The sequence below is a fragment of the Pomacea canaliculata genome, linkage group LG5 (genome assembly GCF_003073045.1).
Source record: "Pomacea canaliculata isolate SZHN2017 linkage group LG5, ASM307304v1, whole genome shotgun sequence".
Classification (NCBI taxonomy): Eukaryota; Metazoa; Mollusca; class Gastropoda; order Architaenioglossa; family Ampullariidae; genus Pomacea; species Pomacea canaliculata.
The window spans coordinates 12096645-12113970 of record NC_037594.1 but is presented as its reverse complement, the minus strand read 5'-3'; the positions used below and the strand labels follow the sequence as shown (position 1 = coordinate 12113970).

At 40.8% G+C, this 17326-nt stretch overlaps 1 protein-coding gene across 1 annotated transcript in view; it reads right to left on the bottom strand.

Moving 5' to 3' along the window:
• Positions 1-4338: 4338 nt before the first annotated feature.
• LOC112563991 (tyrosine-protein kinase receptor torso-like) overlaps positions 4339-17326 on the bottom strand; it is a 31528-nt gene continuing 18540 nt past the window's right edge. Inside the window, exons 13-24 of the mRNA XM_025238495.1 lie at positions 17119-17267; positions 15144-15204; positions 14715-14756; positions 13672-13890; positions 12508-12692; positions 9834-9960; positions 9628-9717; positions 8450-8532; positions 7880-8094; positions 7526-7663; positions 6041-6202; positions 4339-5188 (exon numbers count right to left, since the gene is read on the bottom strand). Of these exons, the coding sequence (XP_025094280.1) occupies positions 4513-5188; positions 6041-6202; positions 7526-7663; positions 7880-8094; positions 8450-8532; positions 9628-9717; positions 9834-9960; positions 12508-12692; positions 13672-13890; positions 14715-14756; positions 15144-15204; positions 17119-17267 (2147 nt within the window). The 3' untranslated portion in view covers positions 4339-4512. The remainder of the gene's footprint in view (positions 5189-6040; positions 6203-7525; positions 7664-7879; positions 8095-8449; positions 8533-9627; positions 9718-9833; positions 9961-12507; positions 12693-13671; positions 13891-14714; positions 14757-15143; positions 15205-17118; positions 17268-17326) is intronic.

Below are 17326 nucleotides of genomic sequence, written 5' to 3'. Positions count from 1 at the left end.
ATTTTATTTAATACTTTCTTCCACTCTTTCTCTCTCACAAACACACGTTCGCGCGTCTAAAAATAACCACAAACCCAGCCAGAATTATTTGATTCTTTTCATGCTCAGACAGTGGTAATGAAGTCGGAACAAAATTTGTGTCCATTCGAGGGAACTAAATATTTGAAGCAGAAACTGTCAATTACTTTCGCATGCATTTCTCTCATTCTGTAGCAGACAGGACATTTTTACTTCAAAAATAGTATATTTATTGATCTTTTTCAGTAACTTCCGTTATAAATAGTCGACTTAAGGAATGAAGAAGACATCATTATGTTCCGTATTTTTGTTAAAATTTACACACAGCTTTAATCATACCCTCTGACACGTAAGTATTATAATTTCAAATCTTCACCATCAGTAAAAGAAAACTTTAAAAATAAACAATTGTTTCATTTAAAATATTGCTCAAATTAGCTTAAGAATCTGTTGAAAACTTTTGATCAACATGTTTAGTGCTCTTAAGGGTGTTCTCTGCCTAGAGATATAACTTGCAACCAGGTGTTCTTTTAGTCGTTAATACCGTTTTCTCTGACAGTAGGCTGATTTTTGAGCTTAACTTGTGAAAGGAACAAGGGCATTTATCCAGATTTTGAGAAATAATACCTTGTAAGAAAGAAGTTTTATCCAGATTTTATATCTTGAGTTCTTTAGCTAGCTCTGTGCACCTGTCTCTAGTCATTTTCACCTGGAGACAGTCAAACGCCGAGGAAGAATCCCAGACTTCAAAGGACTGTCAAATGCAAAACGTACGACTCAAAGCTGACTCGAAAAAACTGTCAAATATACAGCTTGCAAACCAAACCCGACCTCAAAGCCTGTCAAATGTACAATTTACATATCGTAGTTGACCTTAAATACCGTCTTGCACAATTCATAACTCCAATGACCGAAACAGTATAGTTTACGAATCACACCAGATATCTTCGAACACGACGATCGAAAAGCATGGTTGCATGGAAACCCTGCTGATAACAACACGTATTCATCGTTAGACGACATCAAAACAGCATGTAACGGACAAGCTGGACTGTAACACTGTGACCCTTGCCCTTGTGACGCAGCAGCGCTGCCCTGTGTACCGTCTGAACAAGCATTTTGTAAAACACTATTTCATAACAGATTTTCTCCGGGCAAAGGATGATATTAACGTAACACCACCTCACTGAACACCCATTTCGACAAAAACAAAGAAAGAGAAACAATAAATGGCATCAAACTAAAATGTTGAAGTTGAGCAGTAACAAAACGTTTTCATTAACCTCTGGCACCAACACTTAATACAACAGTTTGAGCGGTGAAACAGAAATACATGTCATCAAGGAACTCACATTTTAAAAGAAGACAACTGGAGCTGTAGCAGCAACGATAACGTAGTTTTAACGGACAATATAACAAACTCACTCACTCACTCACTCGCTCACTGTACTTCTCAGACTCCGAATATCAATAGAGAGCGAAGACGAGGGCCAGCTGACATCAGTATCAGTAAGCAGTAACCGGAAAGAGATTAAAGATGGTTCATTTTTTCACCGGAAATCATTAAAATAATAGCTGCAAGAGAAATGGTATAATAAATCTGTTTTCTAATGACAGAGGTCAGTTTTTCAACTACAAGAGATATATCACATAAACACAAGTAGAGTCATCCTCTGGCTCATTGTGATCAGCATCATCACAATCATTATCTAAGGCGATTTTCTTTTTCTTAGCCAAGACGACTCTTTCGACAAAAGAAAACCAAACCGGTAAGTAATTTCTGTAATTCTGCTCAACAGCTTTGAAGTAAAAAATACTCATCGCCTTTTCAAGAACATTTACTGTTTCAAAAGCACCTCGCCAACAATTCTTACTGGTGTCAAACAATGTCAACAGCAGCTGTGGAAGGTCACTTGACTTTGTATCACAGCTGTGACATCCTCTGCCGACTGTTTGCCTCCTGCCAGTGGTGACATTCCATGTGGGTGTGACCGGAGTATCACGTGACCAGATTCCAGGCTATGGACAGCGCTTGGTGAAGAAAATGAAGCTGAGATTGAACTTTTAACAAATAAATAAAATGATGAAAATAACACATTTACTTCTTTCCTCAAGATTTGCAATAATAATTATTACAAAAAGAGTTTCTGTTCCTCTAGCGGCTGTACTGTGAGCAGACAGGAGAGACGTTCATTGGAGACAGTGGATGCGAGACCTTCACTTGTTTGAAGAGCTTGTCAGTGAAGACCTCAGACTAAAAGTAACACAGCAGTCAGGAACAAGACATTTAGTCTTTGTTAGGCACTTTGTAATGCGGTCTGGCAGTAGATACAGATGCTTTTCCCAATCTGGTTTGGGTCCAAAAATTCAACCTAACATACATACACATCTTTCACAGTATATTCAATAGTCTCAACAGCTCGCGAAGTCGCGGGCATCTTGTCTGTTCATTTGCACAAATAATGGCTTTTTTAAACTACACAACACCGAACAATTAGTTTATTTCTGTTTAAAATAAAATGTTTGTTGAACACAGTACTCAGCGTACACAAAAAGCTGAATGCACTTCCACCAAGAAAATGTTGCTGGTCAAGCAGGTGAAAATTGTATTTAAATTAGTAGAAACATTAGTGTCAACTTGTGCACGTTTAATTATAGTTGTCGCACAAGAGACACTGGAGACATACCAGAAGACCAGTTGCCATGGAAACACCACCCATGGTCCACGAGGACAATTCCGATGAATATGGACAAATATAACTGTATTACAGATGTTTCTCCAAAAGGTATCGACACATTGAACTTGATGCACAGCTTATCACATGTCCACCGTGTCAATCTAATTATTCCTCATGTGTTACATTAATTATCCATTAATTAATCGTCAGTCTCTTCTTTTTCTGCAACGCCATCAATCCCTCCCCCAAATATTTGTAAGTATCAACCAGTCCTATTAATTAAGAACTGTTCATACCTTAACGACATGTATGTTTTAGTGCTAAAATGTGAACATTATAGGAACTGTATATTTGTCAACAACCCTTTACAGCCTTCCCTTACTATCTTTATTGCAGTGGAAGGATGTCATCTCAGTCAAACCAGCAGCTTAAAGCTAATTAAAATAATACTCTAATTGCCTTGATATATATATAATTATTTAATTCCAACAATAATATTTAAACCAATGCATTGATACCGCAATCACAGTCTGGTAGTCCATACTGTTCTCCAAAGGACATGTCTTACCGTGGACTGGCGCCAGTAGAGTGTGTCCACGAGTACACCGAGACATGCAGCATGGAGCTGACACAACAACACATGTAGCACACAGCTTGCCAAGATGTGTAACGGGCACAAGACGACGACAGCGATGCCAAGACCTGTTACAGTTCCAAGAAGGCAGAAAAGGCATGGAAGGTAGACTTCATAAAGTACAGAAGCGACACACATACATCAGCAGTTCCTTTTTGAAGAAGTTGGTGGGAGTAGGGGGGAAGTTTCTCGCAAAAATTGTTGTCACACAGAAAAACAGTTTGTGACTCGGCAAGACAGGCGAAAGACAGGAAAGTTCACGATGCTCGGCATGATGTGCGCAGTGTTTCATGCTTTTTACCAAAAACATGGTTGTTAATGCACGCTTTGGCAAAAAGGAGGCTATGGTTTCAATACCAGTTTGTCAGTTCTTTCTCTCTCACACTCTCTTTCTCATTCTCTCTCACGTTCTATCAACTTGGTCGCTACTCAATGTACAGTGTGCTCGTCGTGCTGTTAGATACTGGTTTAAAGCAACACCTGTATCCCTACCGCCTCCTAACATCTGGCTTAATGAAATGGAAAATCATATATCAAAACCATGTTGAGCCATACAGTTGTACTACAAAGCTATGTATATCATTGTCAAAGATGTCAGATAACTTCGTATTTTCTAAGGTTTGGTCAAACGGCGATGTAGGAAATGAAAAGATGTTTCTACTTATTTTTAAATACCTGCTTAATTATTATAGACCAGATTGCATAAATAAGTTAGCTGACAGTGATAGATTTCAAGAATATTATTTACTCAACAGTATTCTATCTGCAAAATAATAATCAGATATGAATAGTCCTGTAGCGCGCACCTTTTATATAATACGGATAATTTTTGTTCTGTTTTTATTGTACAATTTTATACCAACAAATGACATCGTAATAAATATTCAATTTAAATTAATTTTCACACGCTCGTCTTTTTCTTCATCTGTGCAAACATTTCTTTGTACAAAAGTTATTTTCGCTCCGTTTGTTTCCACCACAAAATAAAGGATGTGTGTGTGCTTTGCGTTTTGTTTTTGTTTGTTTTGTTGTTGTTTGTTTTTTTTTTTTTGCGAGAATTGGGCAGCATTCACTGTCAGCTGTCGGTGTCAGACCTATGATCTCGTCTTGCTGACATGTTTAGCACGCAGTCAATTTGCCCGCCGTTAGCCCACGTGACTGCCTCTGTGACTGCGGTCCATTTCACAACTGCGCGTACGAGAGGCGGCCCGGGCGCAGGTCAAAGTGGTCCACATCCATCCCCACTCTTTCGATCATGCTGACCTCAGTGAGGCTGAGGGACTGGCGCTCGTCCCGACCTTTGCCCCGCCTAAGCTGCCCGGTCTTCCCCAGCAGGCTGATCAGGCCGTAGGTCAAGGACGGTGCGTGCTGCACGTGCGCCTTGCTGTCTGACGTCACAGACACGTCACTGAGGCTGACGGGCGACTCGCAATCGCAGGTGAGATCCGTGGATGATCCGCTGCTGTCCGGCAATGTCGCAGTCGGAGTTTTGACGAGCCCCGCTTCAGCCTGACAGAGATCACGTGACATCTTCGCCGAATGCGCCATCAAGGGTTGGCTGTTGCCTAGGCAACAAGGGCGGCCATCGAGGCTCCGAGGTTTCGGTACAAAACTTCCATTGCCGAGGTCGATGTCCGGAAAGATGACTGAGGGCAAGCTCTTGGGCCTGAACCCAAGGAGAGAAGCTTTTCTGGTCACAGTGGAGGTATCGTTCCGAGGAGGGGCGCTTGGTGCGTCGCCATGGAAACTGCTGCGCTCGTGAACGTCAGCGATGGCCGTCTGCGAGCTATCCAGTGCCTGGCAATGGTGGTGGTCTTCTGACGATGTCCTAGCCGAGCCGAAAGGATCTGCTCCATCGCTGCTAGGCAGACACAGCAATGGAACTATAAAATAATTAGAATATGAACCCCAGTCATCACTCCTACCACCACTGTCCACTACTACAAGCTCGGGTACTGTATAAGCAAACGGTATACTACAGCTAACGCAGTGGTTAGCTCTCTTCTAAAAATTGTGCTTTGGGAAATGTTTCTGGTCCGTTAAACTCTTCTCTTTCTCTCTCTCTCTATATATTATGCATACGCTCGCTCACACAGACGCACAAATCTCTAGTTGAAAATGGAATTTGGCATTTATCTGTAGAAGGAAATGGCATATGCAACTCCTATTGCAGTCATGCTCGCCCAGTTCTAGCTAAGTGTGTTGACAAGATGTCTCATGACAGGTGGCTTCAGCCAAAGAGCTCTTGCACACGAAGTGTCTTTGCTCTAACCATATGCCTAAAGGTTATCAGTTGCAACTCAAAGAGCTGAGCCAACATTTAGCAAAGCTTCCAACTTGTATCCTTCGACGACGAAATCTGTCGATGGGCGAAGGTCGAAAGGGCTGATAAACTGGCCTACATTACAAAGCTAGCAGGGTCATCGTTTTATGTTACTAACGTTGATGACATTATTTCTGCTCCCAGAATCCAACGCGTGCGCACGCACACACCCATACACACACTATCTCCTTGCCGAGAGAAAAAAGAAAAAAATTCGTCAAATGTAGGGGGCATCGAGCGTCCCTTTTCTGGCATGATGAAACCCTCCTTTATATCATTGACATTTTGAGTCAATTTATATTATTGACATTGTGTTAATTTATATTATTGACATTATTTGAGTCTCTCCTAAGAATTCTTTCCGAAATGTTCCTGGAGAAAACTTACGTGGACTCTGCGTCGTGGTGGTAGTAGTCCTCACTGACGGCGATGTTGAGGTCAATGTAGGACTCGGTGACCTCTAGTGACCTTTCTAGCTTGGTGCGCAGCTCGGTGAAGGAGGGTCGGTCTTCGGGCTTGGGGTGCCAGCAGGACAGCATCATCTTGTAGCTGCCAGCACACAAGGATGCACTAGTACAGCAGCACCCACCACCACCACTTCACGCGTTTCTCAACAGTCGCATTCATTCAGTGGGTGGGAATCAGCAGAAGTAAAAGTAAGCAGAAAATGCAGACAGACAAGTCCGGAGGGGAATGAAGCAAACGATTATTTCAGAGAGGTCTTATGTGTATTATATGAATGATTAATTTTAAGAATAAGTGCGTCTACATTTACACAAAGGCTACTGTTTTTTTTTTAATGAAAAAAATTGTTCCAGCGAAAGCCTTACAGGCAAAGAGATCACTAAAGAGCATTGATTTCCTTCCGAAGAACGACATTATAAAATGAACACGAGGCTCGACGACAAAAAATTCAATTCGCGAGTATTATGTCACCAGTTAAAATGAGTGATTTTTCTCCTCACCCATTTTTAAGTAACTCAATATGTCAGTAATTATGTCTAGTTCGAATTTTGTGATCGATTTTTCACCCTTTTTCCGTCCTCCTAGACGTTCTTAAATTTTCTACCAGTTTCTCATTTCCGGTGACAATGTAATATTAAATCAAAGCCAACGGCCAACTAGCAGTAATTTTATAAAATGTAATTTTGTATGGGATTTTATAGGCCACATTCATGGAGATCACTATAGATTACTAGTCTTAGTTATCAAAGCAGATGGCACGAAGAATGAAATGGAAGAGGAGGAAAAGAAACAGAAGAAGACTACATAGACGTGTTTTCTCCCAGTTACTCTTTAAATTTAATGTTCATAATTTATATATACTTCATATTAAATTAAGGAAGGGGAAACATTCACAAAATAAAGCAAAAAATATTGATAATTTTTTTTTTCAAAAAGACAGTTTAAAATAAGTAAAAATAGTTTTGAAAACAAACTTCTATTTGAAATATGCTAAAAGGATAAAATATGTTTTCCTTGGGTGTCGGGATTTTTTTAAATATACATAACTTTAAAAGAGAAAAATGTGAGGGGTACACTTAGAAATACTGACATAAAACAATACTATTTTATATTTTTTTTTCCAAAAGTGCCTCTCACACTTTTATAATTTAAGTTACATTTATTAAAAAAAAAAATTCCAGAGACTTTATAAAGTAGTATCGTACTTATTTTAGGCTTTCCCGTGGCATTTAAGACAACTGACACATGTAAGAAAAAAAACAGTGTGCCAATATCTGAACCCATGACACCCAGTTGTCAATGTATTGGTAATAAGTGCCACGGAAACATAGCTGAAAACATCAAAAAGAGAATTTGAGAATAAAAATTGTAAAAAAAAATTAGAGTAGAAATGAATTTATTCCGTACATCTCCGGGCTGCAGTTCTCGGGTTTCTCCATCCTGTAGCCTTCCTTCAGTAACCGGAACAAGTCTTTGTTAGGAATGCCGGGATACGGAGACCCGCCGAGCGTCACGATCTCCCACAATACGATGCCATAAGACCAACTGAAGACACAGGTCAAAGGTCAAACAAAGCTTTTTTTTGTTAGGATATAATTAGGATTAAAGGCGGCTTCATTAGAGATTGATAATGGATGGATGTATGACGATGTCTAATGATTGCTGGTGATTGATGATAGATGATGATTATGATATTTTGTAGTTGGTACTGACAAAGTTCGGTAAATGTCTAGAATCATACGATGGCAGGCCGAAACATACACGTCACTCTTAATGGTGAAGACCTGGTCGAAGATGGACTCTATGGGCATCCACTTGTAGGGTAATTTGCGGGCGGAAGTCGGTTGGTACATGTTCGTCTCGTACACATCTCGCGCGAGTCCGAAGTCCGAGATTTTGAGCTGACGATGGCTGTACAGCAGTATGTTGCGCGCCGCCAGGTCCCGGTGGATGAATTTGCGCTGTGCCAGGTATTCCTGCAACATCCTTTGGTTGTAGTTGCAAGACTCCATCAAATAAAAGAAATACTCAGTTCTAATCTCTTGCCTAAAAACAGAAAATCTCATTTAGTTTATTTCTTTGTTTTAAAGCGACAGAGACAGTTGATCAGTTCCAATGCAGAGTGTTTTAAATCTCTCCTTCAAAACTAACTTATCACGATTACTCCAAAGTTAACCGTCCACTAAAACAAAAATACAACACATCATGCCCAAAGTTCGTGGGGGCGGTGTACTTGAAACACATATATCTTGTGGGTAATCTAGGTTCCTCTCGCAAAAAAAAGCCATAATCATCGCTAAGCTTCGGTTGCTGAAGTCGCACGGCACTTACCATCCCCAGAGCAATCTGACGAGCAAACGATAGTAAGGTTGTCTGCGAGATGGATTCTGTGTCGCCCCCTAGCGTCAAGAGCTCTGCAGCAAGCCACGAAAAGTGAAACCGTGTTGATAATTTGATTTTTAAGAAGCAGCTTTGTCTAGATGACAACAACAAGAAATGCATACAAGGCTAATCGAGACTTAAAGGTCAAGTGGGTTACCAGAAGGAAAGGTAATTTTATTTTGACGATTGACAGGTAAAACAACTAAGGGAAGAAACTTAATCTTCAAGTCTATAATCGTTCTTGGAATACGTCTTACATCGTCACCGTGCACAGAAATAGGGGGAAAGATATCTGAAATGTAAATGGATACTTTTCAGGGTACAACCAACGGGAGAGCTGAGACCGTATGTAAATTTGACGATCCGTTGACATTTGTGACGTCACAGGTTTGGCCTGCATAGGGTTGTGTGTAAACTTTCATTCCGAGATCGCAGAGATAGTATTCAATCACTACTTTGTACACAGCTCTACCCTGTCATTTCAAAACAAACCTGCACTTTAGTAGACCTTTAACTGCGCTAAAAAAAACATCCTTGTCATGTCTATGTTGGAAAAAAGATGGCAGGAAGAAATGTAAATAGAAACTTCTGCTCACTACGAGCACGGACGTGTATAGGTGGATGGCTGACTGTATGCCGAGACCAACGCTCGGCCTCTTGCGAAGTTCTCTGTGCTAGTCTCGGCTAGCAGTTGACAGTCTGACTTCCGCTTCAAACAAATCTTGGCTCACGACAGATTGAAACTTTTGTCTGAACGGCCTAGAGCATGAATGAGAGCCGCTCGCCACTCGTCTTGCTCTGTCGATATACTTACCCGCGGAGGCTAACAAAAAACTTACACCGAAACATTTGACACTGCACAGTGGCATCCTTCCACGCAACAGTACAAACCACCATCCTGACTGTTTATTTATTGTTGCTATTCTCGCAGACTCTGCTGACATAGCTATTGTCGTCGTTCGCTAAACCGGAAGTGATTCTGTCGATAGCCCTCGTTCTAGGAGTTAATTGAAAAAAAAATAGTCTGCTAGCCATCCAGGATACAGATTTATGCCTGGAGAGAGAAAAACAGATGGGGTAGGTGAGATAGTGAGATAAGTGAGATAAAGGCCAAGGTAGCTGCTCACCAGTGTTGTCTCTGGATGAGGCGGTGGCCGACTCTCCACTAGCTGCTGCTGTACTCGTCTTGCGGTTGTAGGATGGAGCTTGGACCTTATCTGGAAATAGTTTGGAAAATCGCCTTTTGGGTCAGAGGATCTCTTGTTTGTCACGTGAGCTCGTTAGAATGGGTCTCTGAGCGCTTACAATAAGAAGTTAATATTTCTACCCTCACCACGAACTTTGTGTGATGCCGACTTGTTGCTGGCGTAGCTGATGCCGCTGTCTCCAGAGTTGAGGTGAATTGTGGGACCGGAGGTAGAAGTCGAAGTGCTGGAACTCTTCTCCTGAATCTTGGAGTTCTGCAGCAAGCACACCACATGTTTCCACTATAGAATGGTGGGAGTACTGGTTGTTCATATCAAGTATTATTGACATACAGAGCTGAAGCTAGCAACTCGAAGAAAACAATCGCAAAAAGGAAAAGAAGATTAAACTATTAATTTTTTTAGTAGCAAAAACATCGTTCAATTTTATGTGTGAGGAGTGTAAATTCCGCTTTATTTTTTATATTTTTATGTCGTTTAAGATTGCGCACCAATTGTTTTTGGCCCAATTAAACCTCACAAATATTAAAGAATTCACGAGCATTGCATGTCTCGTGTCGTCATTATCACAAAACCTGGGGTGTTGAGTTGACTTGAAGATGCAGTTAGAAAATATTGGAATCGATTTAGAATCTCGCTAACTGTTCACGATTTTCATGTTATTTTACTCGTAAAGCTTTGTGTAATTACAAGAGACTGCGATGTCAGGAAAAGAATAAGAAAGACAAGAAGAAAAAGAGCCAACAAATACTAGAAACACGAAGCAAGGAGGAAGATAATGCCACTTGGTACCTCTTCCCATCTCTGCATTAATTAGAAGGGTTATGACATACTTTTCATTTATGTACATTTTTTTAGTCAGTTTTTTTTTCTTAATGTAAGTGCTTATGAATACAAATAAGAAGCTGCTAGTGCCACAAGGTGAGAATAGCCCCGTGTTCACAAGCACGCGGAAGTGCCTCAGATTTATGAGGTATGAGGACGGCCGCCATTCTGTCCGAGCTCGACGCTAGGGGGCGCCAAGAAGGAAAGACATCTCACAAATTTGAACAATCAGAGTTATTAATCTTTAATTTAGACCCCTCTTTGTTACCAAGACAACCTTACATTATTGATTATCTAAGCGGTGTGTGGGTTCAACCACCTTCTCCAAAAGGACGACACCTCCACGACAGCAACAGCAGCAATGTCTCAGCTGGACACAGTCAGGATGACTATCAAGTACAATCTGTACAATTCCCATGTGCCGGTCCTGCTTTACGGATGTGAAACTGTGCGTCTGATGGGGAAAGTCCAGACATTGGAAAACAAGTGCCCGAGAAAGCTGTTCTGAATCTCACACCGAGAACATACAATGAATGGCTTTGTACGACGCACAGCCGCCACACTCGTGGGACACAAGAATCCATACTTGCAACTGTTCTGGTTCGGTCACGTGACCCAGCAACGGACTGTCGATTTAAAAGACTGTCCTTCAAAATGTCTTAGAGGGATATCAATCACGCGGTGACCAAATAAAGAAAGTACCAGTTAAAGGACGAATAATGAACGACTGACATTGGCTGCATAAAATGCATTCATTATACATGATATAGCGGCTTATTAGAACTTACAAAAAAGTATTTCCTAAATCCAGCGCAATTTTATATTCTTACTCTATTCTCGGTTTAATATTAACCCTTTTGTGAAGTTTTAATTAACGTTTTTGCGTCCTTTTGATGCTGGGGCTCTGTACGGGGTTAGTATACTCTTGACTGCCTCATAATTAGTCCACACAGCGCGTGTCGTCATCCGGAAGCATGGCATCGGGTCAGGCACTTAACCTCTGCTGTCTCCCTCTCCCGTGTACCTCCCAACCCCTTCTCGTCTGTGCATAACCGTCCCATTAGCTTTTCCCCTGTCGTCCTTCACGCCTCACTGCGTCATCGGTATCACTCTGTACATTTCCAATTTACAATTCTTATTTATTCTCATCCCTGCGCCTGCATTTTGTCTCGTCTTTCTCCTTCTCCCTTGTAAAACATGTCCATGATATACATGTTGCCGTTCGTTATGACACTCCATTTTTTGAAAACGCCCTTTCATTTCCTGTTTACAACTGTTGTAATCCCTCTCTTGAAATCGGTCATTTTATTAATGGTAGCGGCTTGTAATATACTTTTCACCTACACTGCAATGTTTTTCTTTTACTTTCCATTTTATATAAGCCTCCTATTATTTTATATTTACTGTCCCCCTGAGCGTATCTGTGTTGTGTTTTAGACATTTACAAAATAATCTGAAAACTTAGGAAAGATTTTGCTACCTTTAGCATCCATGTGTTTGCAAGAAAAACGTAAAATAACAGAAAGATAAAGTGTTCAAATCTTTACGTCAAAGCAAATAAACAAATATAGACCTAAACAAGTCAAATAACATAATAACGAGATATCCTAATGTAATTATCTCTAAATTACATGTTCATAAAATTTGCATTGATTTTCCTCTTCAGAAATGACAATAATTGGTGTACTGACTTCACTAGTTTAGCTATCGACATCAACTTTTTTTATATTTACTTCTTTTTCTTTTTATTCTCTTCCTTATTCAGTTCAATGCTCCATCGTTCTCTACCTTCCTATTTTTTTGCTTTAAACCGTCCAAACGTATGACGTCACTCAACCAGGTCGCTCACCTGCGCAGCGTGCCGCTGGAAGTTTTTTTTTAACCTTGACTTACCTTCGTAAGGTGCATTACAGGTAATATTTCCACACTGTCTTACCTGTATACAACACATCATCAAGTTCTCTACCGTTGACTGACCTGTATGCGACGGTTGCGCAGGTAGTTGCGGAGATCGCCCAGCGGGCAGTAGTGCATGACGAGACACAAGCGAGGAGCGGAAGTGACGCAAGCAATGATGGAGACGATGTTCTGGTGCTGACCGAGCTGCTTCATGGCGTCGATCTCTAGCAGCAGGTTCCGACGTTCGTCTGGGGTGGCGTGGTCTGCCAGACATGGTGACGTCAGTCAGTCACGTGCGGTCCACCGCCAGCAAGCGCACGCATCTACCCAGACTCACTCCCGAAAGTACACACGTACCAACCCACTCGTCGTCGAAAGATGGTATTTTGTACCCATGTTAAAACATCTAGCCAGCACATATTATCTTAAGACAAAACAGGGAGGGTGTATGGAAAGCTTCACTACCCCCTGAAAAGGTCTAACCTCTTCAACAATTATTATCGTGCAAGAAAAATTTTGCTGACAGTAGAAAAACACAAGAAAAGGTCAGACAGATTTTTGTGTGAGAAGTACAAAAACTGCTCTCCACCAAAGTGCTTCTGCCGACAAAAAAAATATCCTTTGAAGGGATTTCTTTACCAGACACATTTTTGACCGGAAAGGTTGCGGCAGACGGCTTACAGGAGTAACGGTTTTTTAGGTACATCTGGAGGAGTATCGTCAACGTATTTTTTTCTCCGTCTCTCACTCCTTCTTTCTTTCTCTCTGCTTGAACAGATATGCATGCACGTCCATGCATGTGTATTTATGTAGCTCCACGGACTCTATAACTTCCATGTAGATGTAGCACCATGCAGGACAAGTCACGGTTCTTGCTTGCAGAGATGAGTTGCGGAAGGTGCAAGACTCTTTTAGAAGGAGGTGAAAGCTAGACTAGTGGCTTGAGCAAGAGGAGTTAAGAATATCGCTGATAAAAGTGGCCAGAACCTATTAGAATCGCTTCCCATGTTGGTCAAAGCCATCGATGCCAGTTCTCGATGGACATATCCCTGCACCCCAGCTTTCAGCACTGCCACAAGGTACACCTACCCTGCCCGATGTCCCTATTGCAGCCCCAAGTGCCTCACTGGCAGTATTATACCATACTTATACTAACAAGTGCCACACTTCCAATGCCACATGCCAAACATGCCTGCCACATGACACTGGACTACACCTGCAAAGTGCTCTCGGGTCACTCACCTTTCAGCATCTTCACTGCCACCACTTTGGGAGCAGCAGACAAAGCTCCGTAGGAGCAGGCCACACTGAGGTTGAGCTCTGCCTTCATGACTTTGCCAAAGGCGCCCTCGCCAACCGTCTGTGTGAAGTGCAGAGCTGAGTAGTCGATCTCGTATTCGTCCGCCACAAGCAAAGCTGCCTCCTCTTTCGTCACCGTCTTTTCGTACAAGGGTTTATTTCCTGTGTCATCAAAATAAAAGCACTCAAAAGATTATGTCTGTAAAAAAACAATAAGGAGAACAGACCTCGACCCTTTGTGGGTTTTTTTTCTTTTTCGAGAAGAATAAAATAATAACTCCTTAAGACTCGTAAATCGTCAATTCTTAGTAACATAATGCTAATTTGGACATTCTCTGGGTGCATCAAGCCTGTCTTTCATTGTCCACGTGTCCTCGGTTAAAAATGACCTTTACAGTCAAGTTTCGCCTAACCCAAAAGGTCGAGAGAAGTTTGCAGCCACTGGAGGTATTAGCAAGGTTTGAGCAAGAACACTTTTCACAGTAATAAAGCAGCACTGCAGGACATAACACCAGCACACATATCAGCAAGGAGGGAGGGCCTGCTATTAGCACTAAATATACGTATCTTGCATATCTCTTCCTCTCAAATTTATGATGAATATGCAACAAAAATAAGTGATTACAAAACAACGGAAATAAAGTGAAGTCTATTATGAGAAAAGAAGATGTCATAAACGCTGCCTGAAGGACAAGAGACAAGGTACAAGTTACTCATCCTGTCTCATGTCTTTCCTAAATGTCTGTTTCTGAGAGTAAATGCCATGACAACTGGCATAAATCTTGGGAGGCAAGACATTAATAGATTTTACACGAAATATCAAGAAAAGAGAGAAGAAGCCAGATACTATTTATAGCGTCGGTGATATTTTGGAGAGAGGACATACGAACAGGCATACACTGAAACTGAGGTCACAAGAGTGCATATGTATGTTCGGGAGGAGAGGGGATGATGTTTGCTCCACTTCAATTATTTTTCTTCCTCACCACGGCCAGTATTTTCTATGCCAAGAATTTCTGAAACCTGGTCTGAAGGACAGAAGTGAAAGTTCCGTCTCTCACAGTATTACCCGAATCACTCAAGCTGAAACTCACTGAATTTTTTATTGTGGGGTGGCGTGGAGGTGGTTGACTGTAAGCTTCTAATATCAAGATTCTAAATCTTGCCACACATGGCGGCACTCTACTCATTTTTCAAAGCTAGCAACCACTCAGAAGATGCATAAACATCGACTGCTTGTCTGGGCTGCTTATCACTTTGGTGTCCGGCTTTGAGTCCAGCATTGTCTTCTTACGACCTATCCTTGGACTGTTTCTATGGTGCAATGCCCGTGAAATCCTACAATCCCATAAAAAAACAATTACTGTCACGCACGTGAGACACTGGGATAATAGACAAAAAAAAAAAGCGTTTACAAGAATTAGTCGGGAAGGCCTTCACTTGCTCGGCCATCTTTGTGGACGTTTCTATCCTGTCCTGTGCAAAAAAGTCAAAGCCATTATGTCGTTTTATACAATGACTCACTCCCATGCTAGTGAAATCTGTCAAGGCCAGTTTTGGTGGACACAGATCCCTGTATAAACATCACAGTGTCACCACTTTCCATGTCTGAAGGTTTGTGTCTTTAGCTCTCATAACGGGTATTCCGGTATCCAGTCTGGCTGATCTTGCTCAAAATAGTTTAAACATACCGAGGGAAAAAATCAGAGATTAAATGGAGACCGAAACGAAAAAATAAAAGACTTGGAAAAGAGTCGGGCAAAACCATTAGCATTGCAAAAATCAGAATGATCTGGAATTAGGCTGAAAGTTCCCTCCATTTTAAACTATCAAGAACAAGCATTTTTAACTTGGAATAAGCATCTCTGAACTCCAAGTGAAATCCTTCCAGCATGATTTTGAAACAAGAGGATAAAATCAAAATCAACATTACATTACTAATGAAGTATGAACAAGAAGTCACAAAGAAGCTAACAAAATACAGGATGTTTTATATTTCAAACATAAGTTTTCAGATGCATGACTAATACACTAGCAATCAAACTCGCTGTAAGTTTTAGCATGAACCAATATAAAAATATCATTCAGACTATAAAAAAGATAAAATGTAGAGAGTAAAGAACCACTGATAATTTCTACCCGAATAAGAGCTCAGCCCCTTTCCTAGATTCTCTTATTACATTTCTTTTTACAAAAATTGTTGGCTGGTAAGGATCCTCTTCAAGCCAGCTCATTATTCCGTAAATTTGAGTTTCCTTTCCGACTGACTACGAAATTCTCCATTACAATTACATTTTTAGAAGCGACATCTTATTGATTTCCTGAGGCACATGGGATAGCTTGTTTTTATAAAGAAGACTGTCCAGGGCGAGAAGAGCAAATATTCACTTGACTGCAATCTAGAACTTGACACAGTCCGCACTGCAACACCATCATTCATTTCTCATTCTCTTCGTGCATCATTGTCTCGTTGTTGTTGTTGTTGGTTGTTTTTTTTGTTTTTTGTTTTTATAGTTTTTTTCTTTTTGTTTTTTTTCCCTGTTTTTCTTTATTGTTCATTTTAATTTTTTTAATCGTTCTTTATTTTTTTATTTTTTTTATTTTTCGTTCTTTTGTTCCTTTTTATCTTGTGTTGGTTTTTGTTTACTCTTTTTCCCATTCTTTTTATTGTTGTTTCATTGTTTGCTGTTTATATTGCTTCCTCTCTTGTTGTTTTGAGTGTTTAATTGTTGTCTATTTTTTCTCTCTTTTTCTCCTATTATTGCTGCTTTTCCTAATGTCCCTCCCACACACACTATTACCTCTTGCGTAGGCAAAGGAATTCAGATGTGTAGTTTCTCTCCGTAAAGCCTACAAGCTACTTACTCTGCCGTTTGTGGCTTTGGTCCTCAGTACCTCTCCTAACTCACTCCCATCTATACACCCGCACTAGTCTATACTAAGTCCTTCGCTCATCTGACACCGAGCTTCTTCGAGTGCCACTAAGACAAAGACATATGGACCTACCAAGCCATTCGGAACAGATTACCCGTCAGCCTTCGTCACTGATTCTCTTACCACTGTAACTGTAAGTCTGAACTTAAGACGGGTCTTCACTCTGACCCTGTCCTGACCCTGAGCGTGCATAGCGTGTCTGTAATTTACTTTCTGTATGAGTGTATGTTGTGGGTGCATGGTTGACGAGTTAGTCTTGGTATGATTTATATAAAGTGATAAGAGAACATTTTTGGAAAGGCGCTTTATTATTATTTCTTTACTCTCTTTTCCTCTCTCTCCGAATATATTGATAAAGGTAATTTGATCACGATGCATTTTCTTGTAGAGAAAAGAACGCAAAAGGACCAGACACAAAAACTAGATGACATCTCTAAAAGATACAAACAAATATACCTCTCTGTGGGAAGAGTCTCGAAGAGCTGCATTCTTCCGACGTGCTTTGATCCTCCGACGATAAAGAAGACAAACGACGACAGCAATGACACCGACTAACACTGGAGCCGCGGTGGCGTACTGCACAGTTTTGTCCTCATTATCAGGATCTGTGAAAAAGGTACAACATTTGTAAGGTATGGAAATTATTTGTTTTAAATAACATTGA